The sequence below is a fragment of the Rattus rattus genome, chromosome 18 (assembly GCF_011064425.1).
Source record: "Rattus rattus isolate New Zealand chromosome 18, Rrattus_CSIRO_v1, whole genome shotgun sequence".
NCBI lineage: Eukaryota > Metazoa > Chordata > Mammalia > Rodentia > Muridae > Rattus > Rattus rattus.
In genome coordinates, this window is record NC_046171.1 from 7,559,701 (window position 1) to 7,581,887 (window position 22,187).

Below are 22,187 nucleotides of genomic sequence, written 5' to 3' on the forward strand. Positions count from 1 at the left end.
TGTGTGCACCGCAGTGCAGGAGCTCACAGAGGACAGATAAAGGCATCGAGTCCCCTGGAACCGGAATGACACGTGATCGCAAGTTCTAAACCTCGGGGCCTGGGAACCAAACGCAAATCCTCTGAGGAGCCACGGCATGAACCCGCCATCTCTCCAGCCCTCAGTTAGAGGTTGTTGATTTATTTACTCATTTATTTTGGTTTTCTGCGTAGACCTGGCCTTGCTGTCCTGGAACTGTACACAGACTGACCTCAAACTCAGAGATCCATCTGCCTCAGCCCCCACAGTGCTAACAGCGCCCCAACTGATTCGTGGTTTATTAAAAGACATTTTTTAAAGATTTATTCATTTATTATATATAAGTACACTGTAGCTGTCTTCACACCAGAAGAGGGCATCAGATCTCTTTACAGATGGTTGTGAGCCACCACGTGATTGCTGGGAATTGAACTCAGGACCTCTGGAAGAGCAGTCGGGGGTCTTAACCACTGAGCCATCTCTCCAGACCTAAAAGACATTCTTAAACAGAGGTTTTGAGTGGAAGCCTTGAGACTGGGAGGCACTTGGGAGTGAAGTGAGAGGCACCTGAGGCCTGGGCTTTTGAAAGAACAGTGGCAGACACAAATCAATTTAGTCAACACCAAGGAACCCCGACAAGCCACCGTCCCCGACCTGCATAGCCAAGAGCAGACACATATGGCCCATATTACATGGGGGCTTCACAGGAACTCCCTAATACTGGGAAAGCCAGCACCGGTGAATCTGGGACCCGCACAACCTCCCACTTTGTTAGGCCCTACCTTGGAGTGTTTCCCTTCCCCCTCGATGAGCCTTTCAGCCGGTTATGGCAAAAAGTTTTTACACCCTTGGCAGGTGTTCTTGGCCCCTGTTTTGGGGCAGGGAATTTTCATGGTGTTATTTCCTGGTTCCTGGTTGGGGTCTTCCACCTGCTCTAGTACTTTTCCACTGCTTTTGCCTCTTGTATAAAAGGAGATCTCAGTAAAGGCCAGACGACATTCTTTTAACGCAAATGAACCGAGTATGTGTTTCTTCTTAAATCTCACAGGCCTACGCCCGGTTCACCACTTTTTCACAGAACCCCACGAAAAATCAGGATGAGGAAGAAGGCAGTAGGCAGAAGGCAGACCTTTCTGCCCTGAGATTGCCTCTGCACTCACAGAAGGGCAGCCCTGTGAAGGTCAGGCCTCTGTAAGCTTTAAATCCAGGTGGATTAAGTGACCACCCAGGAATTCCCCTTCTGCTCCACCCTCTCAAGGCCCTGCCCCTAAGCTTCTGTCTGACCAAGCTTCCAGCTTCTCCTTGTCCGCCAGACACCAGGGAAAGAAGGCAGGCCCCTTAACCATGCAGGGCTGGTACACGGATCTTAGGATCTCGGGATATTAAATTCAGAGCCTGACTAAACTTGCTGTTCCAGAGCAGGCTGTCGGGGAGGGGAGAGAGCCAAGGGAATAGTTTGTTTGTTAAGCAGTGTTCCTGAGAATGACAGGGCAGTTCCTTCCAGGCCAAACAATTCCTCCAGGACAAAGCCAGCACAAAACCAAAGATGCAGAAGTCTGACTGACCGACTCGGTCAGGAAAGAGTGGGCCATGCCCCTAACTCCCTCTTCTCGGTATTTTTTAGGGAGTTTTAGTCTCTCTCTCACTCTCTCTGTTTCTGTCTCTCTATTTGTCTCTGTCTCTGTTTCTGTGTCTCTGTCTCTATCTCTCTTGTGATTACTCAAGATAGGCTGTCCTCTGTGTAGCCCTGGCTGTCCTGAAACTTGCTTTGTAAACCAAGCTGGCCTTGAACTCAGAGATCCACCTTGCCTTTGCCTCCTTTTTTTTTTTTTTTTTTCTTTTTTTCGGAGCTGGGGACCGAACCCAGGGCCTTGCGCTTGCTAGGCAAGCGCTCTACCACTGAGCTAAACCCCCAACCCCCTGCCTTTACCTCCTAAGTGCTGGGATTAAAGACATATTCCACACCCCCACCCCCCCCCATACCCACCCTGCCTCTGGCCCTTACTGTTTTTTAAATTTCTTTATAAAGTTTTTATTTTGTGTGTATGAGTGTTTTGCATGTTTGTCTTTGCACAACCCCTGTGCCCGGTGCCTGTGGAGGCCAGATGGTTGTGAGCCAGCATTTGGGTGCTGGGAATCAAACTTGGGTCCCCTGGGAAAGCAGCCAGTGATGAGCCACCTCTTCCAGACCCTTCCCTCACTGTTTAAAGTTGCTTCTGGCTTTGTTTGTTTGCTAGACAGGGTCTTAATCTGTAAACCTTAAACTCCCAGCAATCCTCCTGCCTTAGCTCTGCAAGTGCTGGGATTACTATGTCATCTCTGAGGTACTCTGAAGCTTCCTCTTCCTCCCTCTGCCCCTCCTTTCCCCCTCTTCCCCCTCCTTGTCCTCTTCCTCTCCTCCTCCCCCCCCCATCTCCATTATCATGCAAGGGGGTTTATCTCCGAAGCCCAGACTTCCACTCTTCCAGTACAAGTTCAAGCATGTACCACACCCCGCTCTGATTCACCATATGGAAAACAATGGAAATTTTTGTGACTTTTACGATACTGACATAAACAAATCTGGCTGCAGGAGGTGAGAAGAGAGTTTTCAGAACTGAAAATAGCCAAGCTTCTGGGTAGCCGCCCCTCCCACCTGACCCCAGCTCTGCATCCAGCTCTCTGGCTGACTGTCAGAGAGAATGCAGGTGTGTGGAGATCACGATCACAATCACGATCACGATCACAGCTGTCCTGCTGAGACTAACTGCTATAATGAGTTGAGAGGGGAGGATTCATTTGGCTTACACTTCCACACTGTAGTCCATCACTGAAGGAAGTCAGGACAGGCACTCGGGAAGAAACCTGGAGGTAGAAACTGATGCAGAGGCCGTGGAGGAGAGCTGCTACTGGCTTGCTCAGCCTGCTTTTTTTTTTTTTTTTTTTTTTGAAAAATTTTTTGAGGGGGCTTTTTTTCTTTTTTTTTCATTTTTTTTTGTTTTCTTGGCCCCTCCCCTGGGGGTTTTTCGTTTTACCACATTTTAATTAAGTGGTTTTTTTTTTTTTTTTTTTTTTTCCCTTCTTTTTTTTTTTTTCCGGAGCTGGGGACCCAACTCAGGGCCTTCCTTGCTTGCTAGGCAAGCGCTCTACCACTGAGCTAAATCCCAACCCCTAACTCAGAACCTCTTAACCACTGAGCCACTTCTCCAGCCCTTATAGAGCCCAGCATCACCAGCCCAGTAGAATCATCGGCAATGGGCTGGTCCCTCCCCTATCAATCTAAGAAAATGCTCTACAGCAGATCCCACGGAGGAACTCACTCAGTTAGGTTCCCTCCTCTCAGGTGGCTCTAGCCTGTGTCAAGTTGCCCTACAACTGTCTAGCACTATGTTGTCAGGGGACACCCCTAAGAGGAGTGTTTCCTGGAATACTTAAAACAGGCAACAAGAACTGCGAACGTGGCCCAGCAAGAATCAATGGTCAAAGTGTTTGCACGCAAGCCCAACTTCCCGAGTTCGATACTCCAGAGCCCTCAATGGAAGAAAACTGACTCCCAAAGTAATTCTCTAACCTGTATATGAACACATATACAGGTTTCTCTCTCTCTCTCTCTCTCTCTCTCTCTCTCTCTCTCACATACACTTTTAACAGTGTGATCTGTTCCAGCTTCCTTCCAGTTTTTTAAGATTTATTTATTTATTATGTATAAGTACACTGTAGCTGTCTTCAGACACACCAGAAGAGGGCACTTGATCCCATTACAGATGGCTGTGAGCCACCATGTGGTTGCTGGGATTTGAACTCAGGACCTCTGGAAGAGCAGTCAGTGCTCTTAACCACTGAGCCATCTCTCCAGCCCCCAGACATAACTGTTAACTAAAGCATTACCCCAGCGGTTCCGTTCTTCCTTGTTTGTGTTGGCCTGTTGAGGCCTGAACCCAGAGCTCGTTGGTGAACATGAGGTTCTCACAAAGCAGCTACGTCTCCAGCCCTTAACTTTAAACGAACTCAGACGAGGGGCGGTGAGGTGGCCCAGCCTGAGATGTGAGAGAACCCATCTCAAAAAACCTAGCAACAAAACCAGGAACCCAGGCTTAGGATGTTCGACAGTGAAACAGTTGCCAAGCATCTGCAGGCTCTACGCTCGATTCCCAGAATAGTAAACCACATGAAGTAAACCTGCTGGGCTAAGTGTTAGAGTTGGCCTCAAGCCCCACACCACGTACAAAGCAGAAACCCAGCCAACCAAACTTTATAAGGCAGGTGTGGCATAGTAATCCACACCTAGAATCCAATACTTGGGAGGCTTAAGGCAGTGAGACTCCCAAACTCAAGCCCAGACTGGTCTACAAGAGACCTTGTTTCAAGCAGGTTGAAAAAAAATTAAATTAGAAATCTTGCACGTAATCTCATGGGTTCGTGAGGCCTGACTGACGGGTTTAGCCTCAACCTCAAAACATCACAAGTAGACCGTGAGGACCCATGGCACACTTCAGTAGGTAAAGGTGCTTGCTGCCTTCAGACTTCAGCTTCACCCCCAGGATGAACCTAGAGGGTGCAAAGAGAGAACTTCTGTTTATAGAGGTCCTCCGACCACTGCTTGTGTGCCCGGGCATGTGCGGGCTCCACAGAGTGGTCCCGATCCTGCACGTGTGCCTTGATGTGTACACACCCCACACAATGCTTCCCTGATCTCTGTATGTGTGCCCTGCTATGTGAATGCCCCACACCCCCAGTGGTCCTCTGTCCCCTGAATGTGTGCCTTGGCATGTGCACACCCCACACAGTGGTCCCCTGATCCCTGCATGCGTGTCCTGGCATGTACAACCCCTCATACATAATTGCAGAAAAGAGGAAGAGTAGGGTGGTACCCTTAGTCTGGGCTGTCAGTTCTCACTTTTGTTTTTCATTTTTTTTTTTGTTTTTTTGTTTTTTTTTTTTGTTTTTTTTTTTTTTTTGGAGCTGGGGACCGAACCCAGGGCCTTGCGCTTCCTTGGTAAGCGCTCTCCCACTGAGCTAAATCCCCCCCCTAGTTCTCACTTTTGAAGATCATCCACAGCCTCCTTTATTTCACCGCCTCATCTCCTCCTCCTCCTCCTCCTCCTCCTCCTCCTCCTTCTTCTTCTTTCTTCTTTTTTCTTTTTTTTCAGCGCTGGGGACTGACCCCAGGGACTTGCACTTTCTAGGCAAGCGCTCTACCACTGAGCTAAATCCCCAACCCCACCACCCCACCTCCTTAAGTGAGCTCCCCACCACCTCTCCTGAAGGCATTTTTATATCATCCCTGCCACCTGCCAGGGGCCTGAATCTCTGGACCTCCAGACTCAAGCCTCTCCCTGACTTCCTTGAGAATTTATCCCGGATCCTCTGCACTGCACTAGACCTCAGCCCCGGACTGGTTGTTATTTGCTCTGACTGCTTTCATTTTTCTCACACAAGCAGATCCCAATGCAAAGTCCCTGGGCGCTCCCCGCCCCGTCTTACCATAAAATGTCAGTCAAGCGTAGTCCAATCTGTAAGACATACACAGCAATTCCTGACCTCAAAAGACAACAGACACAAGACCTGGCAAGTTCTTTTGAAGTTTATTTTCAAATAGCCAGTAAAAATTGACCTGAGTTCAGGATGGTTATGTAAAAAAAAAAAAAAAAAAAAAAAAAGTGCACTAACAGTGGTGGTGTAAACTCATCTCCCAGTTCACACACTGGGGAACAAGTGCAACGGCCAGGCAAGATTATACAGGGAAGGAGAGCAACAGTCTCAGCCTTCGGTGCTCCACCATGCAAGGAAAGCAACAGAGTGTCAAACGCGAGGAGAAGCAACAGAGTCTCAGCTTTCAGTGATCCACCTGTGGCCCCTGAGCGCCCGACTTAACAGTGCCTCAAGGAGAGTCCAAACACAAAGGAACTCAACAGTGTCCTGGTGTTTTTGTAACACACCTCTTGCTACATATCAAAATAGCTCTGACTGTCCTGCAAAAGAAATAACTTCGGGGGGGGGGCAGTGCTGACTTGAAGGCAGGAAATTATATCTATTGCAAAGACACACTCCCAGTACTAATTTACTGGGAATGCAAAGCACACGTGAAATTCCACAGAGTAAATGGAAGGCAGTTTGCTTAAACCTAGGACTTGATTGCAGACCAAACGAAGGAGCTAATGTCCTAAACGACAATAACCCAAAGTCCTCAAGGCCACCCATCTGTCTCCTAGATCACACCTGGAGCGCCAGAAAGAGCCTCTAATCCACCTCCTCGATGGTGGGCCCCGACCCAGAGCCTCCCTTGGGCGCCTGGGCCCCGAAGCCCCCAGCCCCGGGAGCACCCGCACCCTGGTACAGCCCGCTGATGATCGGGTTGCACACCCTCTCCAGCTCCTCCCGCTTGTGCACGAACTCCTCTTTCTCAGCCAGCGTGTTGGAGTCCAGCCACGAGATGACCTCCTGGCACTTGTCCAGCACCTTCTTCTTGTCAGCCTCGCTGATCTTGCCCTTGAGACCCTCGTCCTCCACGGCGCTCTTCATGTTGAAGGCATAGGACTCGAGCGCATTCTTGGCAGCCACCCTCTCGCGCTGCACCTCGTCCTCCGCCTTGTAGCGCTCGGCCTCCTGCACCATGCGCTCGATCTCCTCCTTGCTCAGGCGGCCCTTGTCGTTGGTGATGGTGATCTTGTTGGCCTTGCCGGTGCTCTTGTCGGTGGCCGTGACGTTCAGGATGCCGTTGGCGTCGATGTCGAAGGTCACCTCGATCTGGGGCACGCCCCTGGGAGCCGGCGGGATGCCGCTCAGCTCGAAGCGCCCCAGCAGGTTGTTGTCGCGCGTCATGGCCCTCTCGCCCTCGTACACCTGGATCAGCACCCCGGGCTGGTTGTCCGAGTAGGTGGTGAAGGTCTGCGTCTGCTTGGTGGGGATGGTGGAGTTGCGCTTGATGAGCGCGGTCATCACGCCGCCCGCCGTCTCCAGACCCAGCGACAGCGGCGCCACGTCCAGCAGCAGCAGGTCCTGCACGTTCTCCGACTTGTCCCCCATCAGGATGGCCGCCTGCACCGCCGCCCCGTAGGCCACCGCCTCGTCCGGGTTGATGCTCTTGTTCAGGTCGCGCCCGTTGAAGAAGTCCTGCAGCAGCTTCTGCACCTTGGGGATGCGCGTCGAGCCGCCCACCAGCACCAGGTCGTGGATCTGTGCCTTGTCCAGCTTGGCGTCGCGCAGGGCCTTCTCCACGGGCTCCAGCGTGCCGCGGAACAGGTCTGAGCACAGCTCCTCGAACCGCGCCCGCGTGATGGACGTGTAGAAGTCGATGCCCTCGAACAGAGAGTCGATCTCCAGGCTGGCCTGGGTGCTGGACGACAGCGTCCTCTTGGCCCTCTCGCACGCCGTGCGCAGACGCCGCACCGCGCGCTTGTTCTGGCTGATGTCCTTCTTGTGCTTCCTCTTGAACTCCTCCACGAAGTGGCTCACCAGCCGGTTGTCGAAGTCCTCCCCGCCCAGGTGCGTGTCGCCCGCCGTGGCCTTCACCTCGAAGATGCCGTCGTCGATCGTCAGGATGGACACGTCGAACGTGCCGCCCCCAGGTCGAAGATGAGCACGTTGCGCTTCGCCCTTGCCGGTCCGGTCCAGCCCAGTAGGCGATGGCGGCCGCCGTGGGCTCGTTGATGATCCGCAGCACGTTCAGACCCGCGATCACGCCCGCGTCCTTGGTGGCCTGCCGCTGCGAGTCGTTGAAGTAGGCTGGCACGGTGATCACCGCGTTGGTCACCGGGTGGCCCAGGTACGCCTCGGCGATCTCCTTCATCTTGGTCAGCACCATGGACGAGATCTCCTCCGGGTAGAACGACCGGTTCTCGCCCTTGTAGTTCACCTGCACCTTGGGCTTGTCGCCGTCGTTCACCACCTGGAAGGGCCAGTGCTTCATGTCCGACTGCACCACCGGGTCGCCGAACTTGCGGCCGATCAGCCGCTTCGCGTCGAACACGGTGTTCTGCGGGTTCAGCGCCACCTGGTTCTTGGCGGCGTCCCCGATGAGCCGCTCGGTGTCGGTGAAGGCCACGTAGCTGGGGGTCGTGCGGTTGCCCTGGTCATTGGCGATGATCTCCACCTTGCCGTGCTGGAACACGCCCACGCACGAGTAGGTGGTGCCCAGGTCGATGCCGATCGCTGTTTTCTTGGCCATATCGCCGCGCTCTGCTTCTGGAAGTTTGCGCTTGGCGGCGGGGATGCTCTGGAGAAGGGTGCGCTCCGGGGCGTGGATCCTTTAGGGAAGGTTGCGCTCCGCCGTGGGGACGCTCTGCGAAAGGATGCGCTCCGCTGGGGGATGCTCTGGAGAAGGTTGCGCTTCGCGGTGGGGATGCTCTGGGAGAGGCTGGTCTTGCCCGAGGTTCGGGAACGCGCCGCTTGCTCTGCTTCTCTGCTTCTCTCCGAGTGGAACCAGAAACTGGTTCTGTCAGATTAGGAGGAGGAATCTGGTGTCCTGCGCGCCGCCCTGCGCCTTTAAGGAGCCTCCTCGGGCCCCGCCCACCCTCCCATGGGCCAATCAGCGAGCGGGAGGAGGCCTTGGGGCCAGGAATCTTCCAGCAGTTTCGCGTCGGGTGGAGCTTCCCCGCCTCCTTTGAGTAATAGGAGTTGAGGGTTCCGCCCCTGTTCAGAACTCTCCAGACTGATCTGGGGTTAGCTGGAAAGGACGGATTCCTGTGGGGGAGGGTGGCGGGACCTGCTGGTGCTGCTGTTGACACTGTTGCTATGGCGACGCATTACTGAGGCCTGAGTGGAATGGACAGGAAAGGTCACTGCTAGCTCCGTGTTGTGGACAGTTGGTTGTGATTTGTGGGGGTTCGCAGACTCGCACAGTTCTGATTATGGGGCTCGAGTTAAGGGTTATAACTTCCCCTTCCTAGCCTTGGGAGACCCAAGGGAGGTGCCTGGGGGCGTGTCCGGTGACGTGACCCCCCTCCAGCCGCGTTACAATGGCAGTGCTAACTCTGACCTCATGGACTTATTTAGGAATCAGAGGATCTGTCCCAGAAGAGGCTCAAAGTTGCCGGGAGGGGCGGGGTGGGGGGTGGGGGGAACCCCAGTTGCTCAGTTTGGATGTTCCTGGAGCTCCCCACTCGTAGGGGCTCAGCGACTTCAAATTTTCCAAACTGGATCGAAGGCGTAGAGATTCCAGGTGAGCCTGGAATTCCAGTTGGTTCTTATTTAATGGGCCAAGAATTTTCTTAGGTTTGATTGATTTACAGACGTGGTCTAGTGGAAGCCACCATCCTTAGGTCTCCTCTTGGCTCTCCACACAGGAACCCCAGTTTTAATTCTGGATTTAAAAGGCAACCAAGAAAAAAAATGGGGTTGGGCTCTTGAGGGACATTAGTGGCTGAAATTAGTCTGAGCTGAAATCGGAGGCAGACAAGACCTTTTTGAGTATGGTATTGATGGCCGAAGAGAGGAGTTACAATCGAGAGAAGGATAGAAACTCAGAGAAGGATGCCTGGGATCCCAGAACTCTGGATTTTCAGACAGGATGGCTGCGGGGGTTGGGGGAGGCACGGGGGGGGGGTGGGCGGACGACGACGAGAAGACTTTGTCTTAAAAATAAATAGAAAAACTTCCTGTCCAGCCCTACTCAGAAAAGTTAGAAAAGTTAACTGGGGCCGCCTGTTGGGCTCAAGCCTCTAATTCCAACAATCAGCAGTGGAGGCAAAGGATTGCCTGAGCTACATAGTGAGATCCCTGCTTTTTTTTTTTTTTTTTAAAGGTTTGTTGTACGTGTCTGGGGAGGGGGAGGGGAGTCCTAACAGCCACCCTTCCTCAGAGTGAGCTAAATTACTCCACCATAGATTGCTAAGGAAGGCAACCCTGTCTGAAGAAAGACTAGTGCTTGTCTTCTTAAAGAAATGGTTTGTGTCTGTGTGTGTCAGTGTGCTTTGTGTCATGCTGTGCAAATGCCTCCAGAGACTAGAAGAGGCTGTCTCATCCCCTGGAACTGGAGTAAGGGGCCTGCCGTCGTGAGCTGCCCACTGACTGTGTGGGAACTGAGCTCAGGTTCTCTGGAAGAGCAGAAGCACTTAACCGCTGCCATCGCTTAGGCCCCCTGATAACGCCTCAAGGAGTTCAGAACGCAATCTTAGGAGACAGGTAGACAGGTGTGGTCCCACAGTAAAGCATATCATTGTCATGAAAACAGTAGAGTTGATCTAGGCCCTGTCTGAAATGGAGGATATAAACCCACTTTCCTTCCACCCCAGGAGTAGCTGAGAACACTGTTGTCTAATGTCCATGTAAGTGCTTTGCTATGAAAGCCTGGCTCTCTCTCTCTCTCTCTCTCTCTCTCTCTCTCTCTCTCTCTCTCCCCCCTCTGTGTGTGTGTGTGTGTGTGTGTATACCTATGCTAACAGCATCATTCACAATGGCCAAGAAGGGGAAGCCACCTGGTGTCTATGAAGAGAAGGTCCCATAAGGAAGGAGTCAGGGATACATAAAACGAACATCGTTCTGGAAGTACAGAAATAGGCAAGCTCATGAGTAAGAACTAAGGACAGTTATGTTGAGTGAAATAAGGCCATCCACAGGCTGAAGAGATGGCTCAGTGGTTAAAAGCACTGACTGTTCTTCCAGAGGTCTTGAGTTCAATTCCCAGCAACCACATGGTGGCTCACAACCATCTGTAACAGGATTTGATGTCTCTTCTGGTGTGTCTGAAGACAGAAACAGTGTACTCATATGGATAAAACAAATAAATCTTTTTTTAAAAAAAAGGGCCAGCCGGGGTTGGGGGATTTAGCTCAGTGGTAGAGCGCTTGCCTAGCAATCGCAAGGCCCTGGGTTGGTCCCCAGCTCAAAAAAAAAAAAAAAAAAAAAAGAAAAAAGAAAAAGAAAAAAAAAAAGGGCCAGCCAAACTAGACAAATGTAGTATGATTCCAATTGTATGGGCTACTAAGGGTAGACAAATCCACAGAGACAAACATCCAGCAAACAGTCCACTCATGCTGAGGAAGCCCAGCCAAGGTTAGCGTAGGCCCTACTCCCAGCATCACCCTGGCCTAGAAAGTATGAGACCCATCTTGAGAAGAATTCCTATTATAATGAGTCTCTTTCAAAACAAACAGAGGCAAAGTTCATTATGGACTTAAAGATTTTAGTCAAGTCTATTGGGGCAAGGTTCAGACTAAACAGCCAATGAGTTTGGCAGTGGAAGGAGGCCTGTGGACGCTTTGCCTCCTGTATCAGGGTGTTGTTTGACCAGCCGGTCTTAAGGTATGACATCTGTTAGAGAAGAAACACTGTAGAAGACAGAGATGATCCTGAAACAGACATTTGGGAGAGTTGGGGGCGGGGGTGCAGGGCGCAGGAGGGTCTCAGGATCTTTGCTGAGTTCAGTGAAAGCATCCCCATGCTGAGGATATGTTAGCTCCAAGGTATAGCCCTTGCCTAGACTGCCCGAAGCCTTAGCTTCTGCCCCCAGCAGACAAAGAGACAAAACCAGAACCAATCCCAAAGAATAAAGTAAAAAGTGAGCAGAGAGAAGTTTTGACAGTGTTTGGTACTTTTCGGAGCTGCAAACTCAAAATGTATCAAGCACCGGATGCCTCTGATGTCGAGACTTTGTAACACCTTTCCCTAGTTGCTTCCCTGTCTCTTAGAAGGGAAAGCATGGAGTCGTAGGCTGTAGGAGACAGCTCAGACAGTGGTTGTTAGGAAAACCAGCCTGGCGTGGTGACTCATGCCTGTGACCTTGGCACTTGGAAGGCTAAGAGGGATGAAGAGCAGCACCTTTGAAGCTAGCCTGGGATACATGGTGAGTTCCAGGCCAACCTCTTGGCCCACAGAGAGAATCATTAAAAAAATAAAATAAAATAAAAGAAGCAACCCATAAAACAACCTCCCAAGAGGCTAAGGAGTGGTTAAAGTGTTTGTTGTGTAAGCATGGGGGGCCTGAGTTCAATTCCCAGAACCCACACAATAGAACCACAAACCAGCGTGCTGGCATCCAGCTGGGATCACAGTCCAAGCTCACTGCAACTGACCGGGTTTTCAGGCCAGTTGCATATCTGGCATTACTATTCCTAACCTACTGTCTTTGTTCACTGATCCAAGAGTATAAATGAACCTCAAACCGTTTTTAATATTTCATTGTTGAAGCCTTAGATAAAAACTTAAATCAATAAACTAAAGTGTTAATCATATCTCTAAAATCAATAACATATTCAGTGATGATTTTGAATAAATTTAGCACCTACATATTTAAAAAAAAAAAAAAGAGGCCCTATTTCAACAAGGTGATTGGCAGGTGAATGATACCCAGGGTTGGCCGCTTGAATCCACATGTTCATGTGCACACCCCCCATACACCAAAACAACAGCCACAAAGACGTTTGCAAGCTCTCTGTGTAGGAATCCATATGGTGGCTTACAACTGTCTGCAACTCCAGCCCCCGGGAATCTGACACCTACTCCCGACCTCCTAGGGCTCATACATAGACAAACACAAAACATTCAGAAGATTAAAAGAATAAACAGAGGGCTAGAGAGGGTTCAGCCATTAAGAGCACATCTGTTTTTACAAGAATCCTGGATTTAGTTCCTGGCACCCACCCATGCTGTGCAGATCCCAAGTGTAATTTCAGCTCCAAGGGCATCCCATACCTCTGACCTCCACAGGTACCTGCACTCATGCATATATCCATACAGACATACATGCGCGCACACAATTAAATATTAAAAATAAATCTTGAGGGGTTGGGGATTTAGCTCAGTGGTAGAGCACTTGCCTAGCAAGGGCAAGGCCCTGGGTTCGGTCCTCAGCTCCGGAAAAAAAAAAAATCTTGAAGAAAACGGACCAATAGACAACTTGAGTTTTATTTATTTTTTTCTTTTCTTTTTTTTTTTTTGGCCTTATGAGCCTTCCTAGGACCGAACCCAGCCCCTGAGTTTTTTTTTTTTTTTTTTTTTTTTTTTTTTTTCGGGTTAGACCGAACTTCCTTGGTCCTAGGCAAGCTCTACCACTGAGCCAAATCCCCAACCCCTGAGTTTTATTTTTAAAAAAACCCCACTACCTTAAATACGATTTTACATCTCCTTTCTCCATAGGCCTCGGAAAACCATGGCTGCTAATAAAGGAATGGCCATAGGCATCGACCTGGGCACCACCTACTCGTGCGTGGGCGTGTTCCAGCACGGCAAGGTGGAGATCATTGCCAACGACCAGGGCAACCGCACGACCCCCAGCTACGTGGCCTTCACCGACACCGAGCGGCTCATCGGGGACGCCGCCAAGAACCAGGTGGCCATGAATCCCCAGAACACTGTTTTTGACGCCAAACGTCTTATTGGCAGGAAGTTTAATGATCCCGTCGTGCAGTCAGATATGAAGCTTTGGCCATTTCAAGTGATCAATGAAGCGGGCAAGCCTAAGGTGCTGGTGTCCTACAAAGGAGAGAAGAAAGCCTTCTACCCGGAGGAGATCTCGTCCATGGTACTGACCAAGATGAAGGAGACTGCAGAGGCTTTTTTGGGCCACAGTGTCACCAACGCTGTGATCACCGTGCCAGCCTATTTCAATGACTCCCAGAGGCAGGCCACCAAAGATGCAGGGGTCATCGCAGGACTCAACGTGCTGCGAATCATCAACGAGCCCACAGCGGCGGCCATCGCCTACGGCTTGGATAAAGGAAGTCACGGAGAGCGGCACGTGCTCATCTTCGACCTGGGGGGCGGCACGTTCGACGTGTCCATCCTGACGATCGACGACGGCATCTTCGAGGTGAAGGCCACAGCGGGCGACACGCACCTGGGCGGGGAGGACTTCGACAACCGGCTGGTGAGCCACTTCGTGGAGGAGTTCAAGAGGAAGCACAAGAAGGACATCAGCCAGAACAAGCGCGCGGTGCGGCGTCTGCGCACGGCGTGCGAGAGGGCCAAGAGGACGCTGTCGTCCAGCACCCAGGCCAACCTGGAGATCGACTCTCTGTACGAGGGCATCGACTTCTACACGTCCATCACGCGGGCGCGGTTCGAGGAGCTGTGTGCAGACCTATTTAGAGGCACGCTTGAGCCGGTGGAGAAGTCTCTCCGGGACGCCAAGATGGACAAGGCTAAAATCCATGACATTGTTCTAGTAGGGGGCTCTACCCGCATCCCAAAGGTGCAAAAGCTGCTTCAGGACTACTTTAATGGACGGGATCTCAACAAGAGTATCAATCCCGATGAGGCGGTGGCGTACGGAGCTGCAGTCCAGGCAGCTATTTTAATGGGCGACAAATCTGAAAAAGTACAGGATTTGCTTTTGTTGGACGTAGCTCCCCTGTCTTTAGGATTGGAGACAGCCGGGGGTGTGATGACTGTTCTGATCAAGCGCAACTCCACCATCCCCACCAAGCAGACGCAGATCTTCACCACCTACTCGGACAACCAGCCCGGGGTGCTGATCCAGGTGTACGAGGGCGAGAGGGCCATGACGCGCGACAACAACCTCCTGGGGCGCTTTGACCTGACTGGAATACCCCCTGCACCTAGGGGTGTGCCCCAGATCGAGGTGACCTTCGACATCGACGCCAACGGGATTCTCAACGTCACAGCCATGGACAAGAGCACCGGCAAGGCCAACAAGATCACCATCACCAACGACAAGGGCCGCTTGAGCAAGGAAGAGATCGAGCGCATGGTGCAAGAGGCCGAGCGGTACAAGGCCGAGGACGAGGGCCAGAGGGAGAAGATCGCTGCCAAAAATGCCTTAGAATCGTATGCCTTTAACATGAAGAGCGCTGTAGGCGATGAGGGTCTGAAGGACAAGATCAGCGAGTCTGATAAAAAGAAAATACTGGATAAATGCAGTGAGGTCCTTTCCTGGCTGGAGGCCAACCAGCTGGCGGAGAAAGAAGAGTTCGATCATAAAAGAAAAGAGCTGGAAAACATGTGCAACCCTATCATCACAAAGCTGTACCAGAGCGGCTGCACAGGGCCCACCTGCGCGCCAGGGTATACACCCGGCAGGGCTGCCACAGGCCCCACCATTGAGGAAGTAGATTAGCCTTTCCCAGAAAGGCAGGGTGCTAGGGTGCCTCTAGGCGACATTTATTCACCTCCCAACATCACTGTGATTCTTGAACTGACTGGACTTGAGCCTAAGTCACCATCCTTTGGGATCTGATGCAGAACCCACGGACTCCGCCTTTCCACGCCCCCACCCTCTGATCTATGATCCTGAACTGGATCTTTAGCACAACCAGGCCCCTCTTTGAGCCTCGTGAAGAATTTGGATGTCTGTTATTTATCATCCACACCCAGCCTTTCACCTCCCTGTGTGGATGGTTATTTGTCTCTCAGTAAATGTGTTCCCAAAGGAAACGTCTGTCACTTTTCGATTTGTTTAGTCGAGGGCCTTACTGTATATGTCTAGCTGACCTGACGCTTACAGCATTGGCCAATTTGGTCCTTAACTTGCAGCAATCCTCCTGTCTCTGTCACCTGAATTTCGAGATTACGGACCTGCACCATCATGCCCAACTTGTGATTTTTTTTTGGTGAGGCAGGGTTTCTTGAAGCCTAGGTTAGCCTAGAACATTCTATACACAAGGGATCTGTTCTTCCCTTACCCAGCTCACCTCCTGGTATCTAAGCTGTCCGTGTTCCTTGAGAATGAGGAAAGGAGAGCTCACAGAGAACATGCATTTTCTTTTTTCTTTTTTTAAAGATTTATTTATTATATATGAGTACACTGTAGCTGTCTTCAGACACACCAGAAGAGGGCATCGGATCACATTACAGATGGTTGTGAGCCACCATGTGGTTGCCGGGAATTGAACTCAAGACCTCTGGAAGAGCAGTCAGCGCTCTTAACCGCTGAGCCACCTCTCCAGCCCATGGACGTGCATTTTCTGTTTGTGCGTCCATTGTGAGTGTTTAACTTGATAAGGGCAAAGTACTTGAATTTGTGTAAGTTGAGCATATCCAACAATCTTTTTTTTTTTTTTTTGGTTTTGAGGCAGGGTATTATATAACCTAGGTCTGCCTCAAATGTCTTTCGTTCATGCTGCCTACATGACTGGAATTACAGAACATTACACCTGCCAGGAAAAATATTTTCTAATTCTCAGGCACCCTAGGCCCATAGGAAGCAGCTGCTAAATGTACTGACTGCTTCTAACCAGTGACAGCCTGTTTTAGATTCAGGTGTTAAAGTTTCTGTTGAACTCGGTAACATCTTGCTTGGTAACCATGATGGATCCAGCTCTGAACACAGTGGTGTGCACAGGTGGAGTGGGGTAGGTAGGACAGAGAGGGAAGACGCATCTTAGGGTCTTGCTGGCAAGTCAGTCTAGCTGAATGAACCTGTCCGTTCCAGGATCAGTGGCAGATCCTGTCTCAGAAATGAGGTGGCTAAGTGGTTAAGGACATGTGTTGCTCTTCCGCAGGACCAGGGTTTGATTCCCAGCACCCGTATGGTGGCTAACAACAATAACTCCAGAGGATCCAACACACTCTTCTAGTGTCTGGGAACACTGCACATGTGGTACACAGATATACGTGCAAGGAAAAACTCACACATATAAAATTTTAAAATATTAAGTAAGTGGAAAGAACAGCCAGCATTCATCTCTGGCCTACACAGGCAGGCATGCTCCAAGCTTCACCCAGACCCCCAGGAAACCCTGACTTTTTTGGTATCATGCAATCAGCAGGCCTAGTCTCTCAGAATTCTCACCTGTGTACCATGACTGCCTTGCACCAACAGCCAGCCTCGAGAAGAGAAGACAAAATAGCAAGCGTTTTCCTATTTATCCAGACATATCTACAGAAGCTATAACCTAGCAACTTCCCATTTAATTACTAGTAAAAATAATACGGCTGGAGAGATGGCTCAGCGGTTAAGAGCACTGACTGCTCTTCCAGAGGTCCTGAGTTCAAATCCCAGAAACCACACGGTGGCTCACAACCATCTGTAATGGGATCTGATGCCCTCTCCTGGTGTGTCAGAAGACAGCTACAATGTACTTATATATAATAACTAAATCTTTTTAAAAAGAATATGCAAGTCATAATTTTCTCAATCTTCCCAATAATTCTCAGTAGAAAACACAGAGTATGAGCAAGTCACCCGGCACAGAGAAGAATCTAAAAAATTATCAGGGAGGTGAACTACATCCAACGCGCAGCTGCTATGGCCCACGCACGCGCTCGGGAGGGAGGAGTTCCTTGGGAGGAAGTGGGAGACAGGAAGTCCCGCCCTCCTCCCGGTTTGGCGGTCCTCTCTGCTCTGCCCTACTCCGCTCCCTTTGAGCCCAGATTCAGCCGCGGTTTTCGCGGTTCCCCTTGCGCCTGCGTGATCCTGTCCTGCCTCACGCGCGGGCTCGCGCTCCGGCTCCCGCCCTGCCTCCGGCCCGCAGTCCCCGGCGCCTTCCTTCGCGGTCCAGGCCGCCCCTCGTGGCGCCAGCACCATGGTGGGTACCGTGACGTCAAAAGGGAGCGCCGCCGCCCGCGGCGGGCGGTTCGAACTGTTCGGGTCTTGGTTGCGCTCTACTGTTTGTTGCCTCGGGCTGTAGCTAAGCCCTAGGGTTTTCCTTACAACCTCAGGGCCCACACCCTGTGTGGGGAGACTGCTTGGAACCAATGGTTTTTTTGGGGAAACTTCCAGCAAGTCCAAGAGAAAGCCCACGGGCGCCGGGGGAGAACGGAAAGCTAGTCTTGCATTTCCGTGCTGGAGATCAGGATTTTGTGAGGGTGCGGTTGGGAAGCGGTCTCGAGCAGGGAGGTGGTCGATTCGGAGAGTGGGTTCTGGCATCGAGGGGTGCAGCGCAGTTATTGTCTCTCTGTGGCCCCAGGAATTGCAATCTCTGTTAACGGATTGTTGATGGTGGTGAAATTTTGAGAACTACTAGGTGGGGCCAAAAGGACTGATATTTCAAATGCCGTCACGGGTTCCTCCTCCCTGTCCCTTTTCATGTGATAGTTCCTCCCTCTTTTCCAATAGCTCTTCTACTCCTTTTTCAAGTCCCTTGTGGGCAAGGATGTAGTCGTGGAACTCAAGAATGACCTGAGGTAGGTCTTTATTTCAGCGAGTTGGTGGAAGGTGGGAGGTGCCTGGTGTCCTGATCCTTTTCGTGGTTGTTGTTCACAAAGCTATTTTAGAGCAGAGGGGCAAAACACAGAAGAAATATCTTGTGTCTTGAGTGTAAAGATTAGTTTAAGAGTGAGCCTGGTGCTGTGGCACATGCGTGTAATCCCAACGCTGATGCAGAGTTGTGAATTCAAGGACAGTTTGGTCTACATATGTCCAGGACCAGCCAGAGTTACACAGTGAGATACAGTTAAGTAACATGTATGTGCAGTCCTGGATGTCCCGGGACAGACAGATCCGCCTGCTTCTGTCTCCTGAGTGCTAGGATTTGCCCTGCTGTATCATTTGCTCTTAACCATTCAGGAGTGGATTAAATGCTGTATCACTGGAAAGATGTTTATGTCTTCTTGTCACATCATCCATTAGAGTCTACTTTCTTTTTTTGTTTGTTTGTTTGTTTATTATACATAAGTACACTGTAGCTGACTTCAGAAACACCAGAAGAGGGGCATCAGATCTCATTATAGTTGGTTGTGAGCCACCATGTGGTTGCTGGGATTGAACTCTGGACCTCTGGAAGAGCAGTCAGTGCTCTTAACCATTGAGCCATCTCTCCAGCCCCTAGAATCTACTTTCTTTTTTTTTTTTTTTGGATCTTTTTTTCGGAGCTGGGTACCGAACCCAGGGCCTTGCGCTTGCTAGGCAAGTGCTCTACCACTGAGCTAAATCCCCAACCCCTAGAGTCTACTTTCTTAATAGTGCTTAGAAAATTATAGTTTCACTGATGTCTATTTTTTTTTTTTTTTCATGTACTGGATGGGCATGCTCAACAGGTGAACTTCATTTCCAGCCCTCGTGTTTCTTTTTAAAATCCTTTTATTTGTAGACTCTTGAAACCTTTGAGCACAGGTCAGTGCTTGAGAGCCTTGATTCTAAGACAGAACATGGTGTTGACAAGCAGGATGGTTATGGCCAGTGCGGGCAAGTGAGAGGCTGGCCCAGGCCGGGGTGGAGAGTAGCTAAGACTTTTTCTAGTCTAAAAGTCAGACCACACAAGTGTTCTTCCACAGAGCAGTGGGGGTTCGTAGAATGTAGAGAGTGAAGAAGTAAAATGCAGGATCTGGGGTTGTTAATTAAAAGAAATTTTTTTTTATTCATTTATTATATATAAGTACACTGTAGCTGTCTTCAGATACACCAGAAGAGGGCATCAGATCCCTTTACAGATGGTTGTGAGCCACCATGTGGTTGCTGGGAATTGAACTCAGGATCTCTGGAAGAGTAGTCGGGTGCTCTTAACCGCTGAGCCATCTCTCCAGCCCCGTTAATTAAAATTTTAATTCCTCTGCATCTCCGTGCAGTGGGTAAATATAAGATGGGTAACATGGTGTGGGTAACATGGTGTGGGAGCAGTGGCTTTGATAACTGTACTCAGGGCTAGAGGGTAGGGGAGTGTAGCATTAATAATAGTTAATTTCAGCTGCCATGTATATGTAGGTCTCTGGCTCCAAAGCATAAATGTTTACAAGTAATAGCTATTGGAGCTGCAGAGATGGCTTGGTGCTTTAAAAAGAGCTTACTGCTCTTCCAGAGAAATAGAGTTCAGTTCCCGGCAGCTACATTAGGTGATTGACAACAGTTTGTTGGGCTGAATAAAACTCCTTATAACTCTGGCTTCAATGGATCTGATGCCCTCTTCTGATCTCTGTAGGTAACTACATGCACATACACACAAATAGTAAAAATCAGTATTTAAAAATAATGGATGTTTCTGGGAGTCGTGCAGATCAGGGCTGACATTCCAGTTCATTTGTGTAAGTTTTGGTACCTTACATGACCTCTCATAAGTCCTGGATGATACTACTTTGAAAGGTGATTAGCTGAGTGGTTGATAGCTGTTCATCCCTTAAACCTTTAAACCTAGCCCTCAGGAGGCAGGGGCAGGGGCAGCGCGAGTTTGAAGCCTGCCTTATCTGCAGAGCTAGTTCTAGGACTTCACAGGGAAACCCAGTGGGCAATGACCATGAATAGTGCTCCTAGCTGTAGTTCTAGAACTTCAGAAGTGGAGGTAGGAATGCCAGAAGTTGGAGGCCAGCCTGGGCCTAGTGAGAACCTGTCTTAAGGTGGAAATACTAATATTAAATGGAGCACAGGCCCGGCCTGACTACGAGCTTCTGATGTGTTGGTGTGAGGACAGACTGAGTCTGAGGTGCTTTATCATTTCCACCTCAGAACTTACAGGGGCTGCCTGCTGGCTTCAGGGCCTAGAGTTCCTCCCCCCTTGTCACTGTAGTTCTGATTTTCCCTCTGCTGATTCCAGCATAAATGAATGCTTCTCTCCTCTTTGCTCCCACAGCATCTGTGGAACCCTGCACTCTGTGGACCAGGTGAGATACAGTAAAGGGGAAGGAAAGGAGACAGTGAGGTGGATTGAGTATCCGTCTCTAGGGTTAATGATGATGTTCCTCTTTCTTAGTACCTCAATATCAAACTAACCGACATCAGTGTCACAGACCCTGAAAAATATCCTCACATGGTGAGTTGGGGCTGGTGAGGGAGAGGAAGACGTTAGAGCAAAAGGCCCCTGGGTGGCTGGAGGGCGCACTTTAATGGAGGTGCTTCGGTCTTTGTCTCCAGTTATCAGTCAAGAACTGCTTCATCAGGGGCTCGGTTGTCCGCTACGTGCAGCTGCCAGCAGACGAGGTGGACACACAGCTGCTGCAGGATGCAGCAAGGAAGGAAGCCCTTCAGCAGAAACAGTGATGGCGCCTTTCCCCTCCCCTCACTTCCCCATTGGTGACCCATAACTTGATGTCCAACCGAGGACAAGACACCCCTGCCCAATACTCAGTGTGTTTTGTTTTGTTAATGATTGTTTTTTCTTTTTAACTGAATGGATGAGAGAGAATTCCTCTGTGGAGAAGGGAGGGTGAGAGAGCCAGGACCTGCAGGATGTTCCTGGAGTGGCTCCCAGTCTGCACCTCCTTCTCACCTTCCCTGGAGATGGGAGCTGCAGCCTAGGCCCTTCCATGGCGACATGTGATACATTTGAGGGATGGAAAGATCTGTCCCGCATCGGGAATAAAACTTATGATGCAAACTGAATTCCTGCTTTGTCGTGTTTTAGACAGGGACTTGGGAAAGGATGTTGAATTCACCTCCCCTCCAGCACTCTACATTCCTCCTCTTCCTCCTCTCCAACCAGGAGTCCAGCCCCGTTCAGCAGCATTGTGCACTTCTGCCCTAAAGCTTGTAATTGGATAGGTTAAGGTGCCAGCACCAACTCTCAGTGGCTCCTGCGGGTTCTGCAGGCATAACAGTTTTGCAGCCTCTCTAGCCCACCACCCACCAGAGGCAGTGGAAGAGAAAGCTTAATAGGTGATGGGGGAAGTGGATCAGTTTAGCAGTTCTTTGGAGGTGAGCTCAATCTTTATCAGCAGTTCAGTCAGCAAATACCAAATGTGAAGCTGCAGCTGCAGCCCTTCCTTTTAGCCAGTAGACAACATGCACAAGCTTAGCTCGAACTAGCACTCATTCAATCCTGAAGAAACCACAAGGCTTGCCAACCAGCCTTGGGCCACCAAAGCACCAAGAAGCCACAGGAACCTCACGAGCAGTTCCTGGGTGAGTTTCTCTGAGTGGCAGCGTCAACCACAGCAGAGCTGAACAATGCTATATAAGGTGAACCAATACATGCCTGTCGCTAGCGAAGAATGACGAGGCGGAGCAAACCAAACCAATTCTCATGTTCCCCCTACCTGTGGGGTCATATTTATACTCCTTCATCACATGTCTTTTTATGTGTCTGCTTTAGCAAGACTTCCTTTCAGCTGTGTGCCCCAGGAAAACATCATCATACATAACTGACTTTCCAAAGAAACCAGAAGTTTCCACTTCAGCCACCTCAGAAGCAACCTCCAGTTGGAGATTCTTCGATGTCCGCCATCTTAGAGGTCGTTTTGGGGTGCTGCCAGGAGCTCTGGTGTGAAAAGCCTTATGCTGTTAGAACATCTTAAATGCCATAATCTAGATCTCTGAAGTGTTTCAAGACTATACAGCCTATCTGACTAGGCAAACATTGCTTGTTTCCAGCTGTTTACTTTGAAAACACTTACAGGAGGCTAAGGAACTCTCGTTTCTGTAATTAGGT

General features: G+C 50.2%; 3 protein-coding genes across 4 annotated transcripts; 2 read left to right on the forward strand and 1 right to left on the reverse strand.

The window, feature by feature from the left end:
• Positions 1 to 5,563: 5,563 nt before the first annotated feature.
• LOC116887203 (heat shock 70 kDa protein 1A-like) lies at positions 5,564 to 8,466 on the reverse strand. The gene is given in 3 exon segments (XM_032888760.1): positions 5,564 to 7,565; positions 7,568 to 7,594; positions 7,597 to 8,466. Coding segments are annotated over 3 exon segments (1,923 nt in total). The 5' UTR covers positions 8,165 to 8,466; the 3' UTR covers positions 5,564 to 6,237.
• Positions 8,467 to 13,005: 4,539 nt separating this feature from the next.
• On the forward strand, positions 13,006 to 15,327 carry Hspa1l (heat shock protein family A (Hsp70) member 1 like). The gene has a single exon (XM_032888734.1). It carries the CDS (start codon positions 13,085 to 13,087, stop codon positions 15,008 to 15,010), a length of 1,926 nt encoding a protein of 641 aa, XP_032744625.1. The 5' UTR covers positions 13,006 to 13,084; the 3' UTR covers positions 15,011 to 15,327.
• A 1,855-nt stretch (positions 15,328 to 17,182) lies between these two features.
• On the forward strand, positions 17,183 to 21,142 carry Lsm2 (LSM2 homolog, U6 small nuclear RNA and mRNA degradation associated). Of its 2 annotated transcripts, none has more exons than XM_032888736.1 (5): positions 17,183 to 17,420; positions 17,951 to 18,018; positions 20,394 to 20,424; positions 20,514 to 20,573; positions 20,675 to 21,142. In XM_032888736.1, the coding sequence occupies exons 1-5, from the start codon at positions 17,418 to 17,420 to the stop codon at positions 20,798 to 20,800; spliced, it is 288 nt and encodes a 95-aa protein (XP_032744627.1). In that variant the 5' UTR covers positions 17,183 to 17,417; the 3' UTR covers positions 20,801 to 21,142. The 2 variants fall into 2 exon arrangements, with proteins under 2 accessions (XP_032744627.1, XP_032744626.1); XM_032888735.1 differs by lacking the exon at positions 17,183 to 17,420 and adding an exon at positions 17,453 to 17,700.
• Positions 21,143 to 22,187: the final 1,045 nt, after the last annotated feature.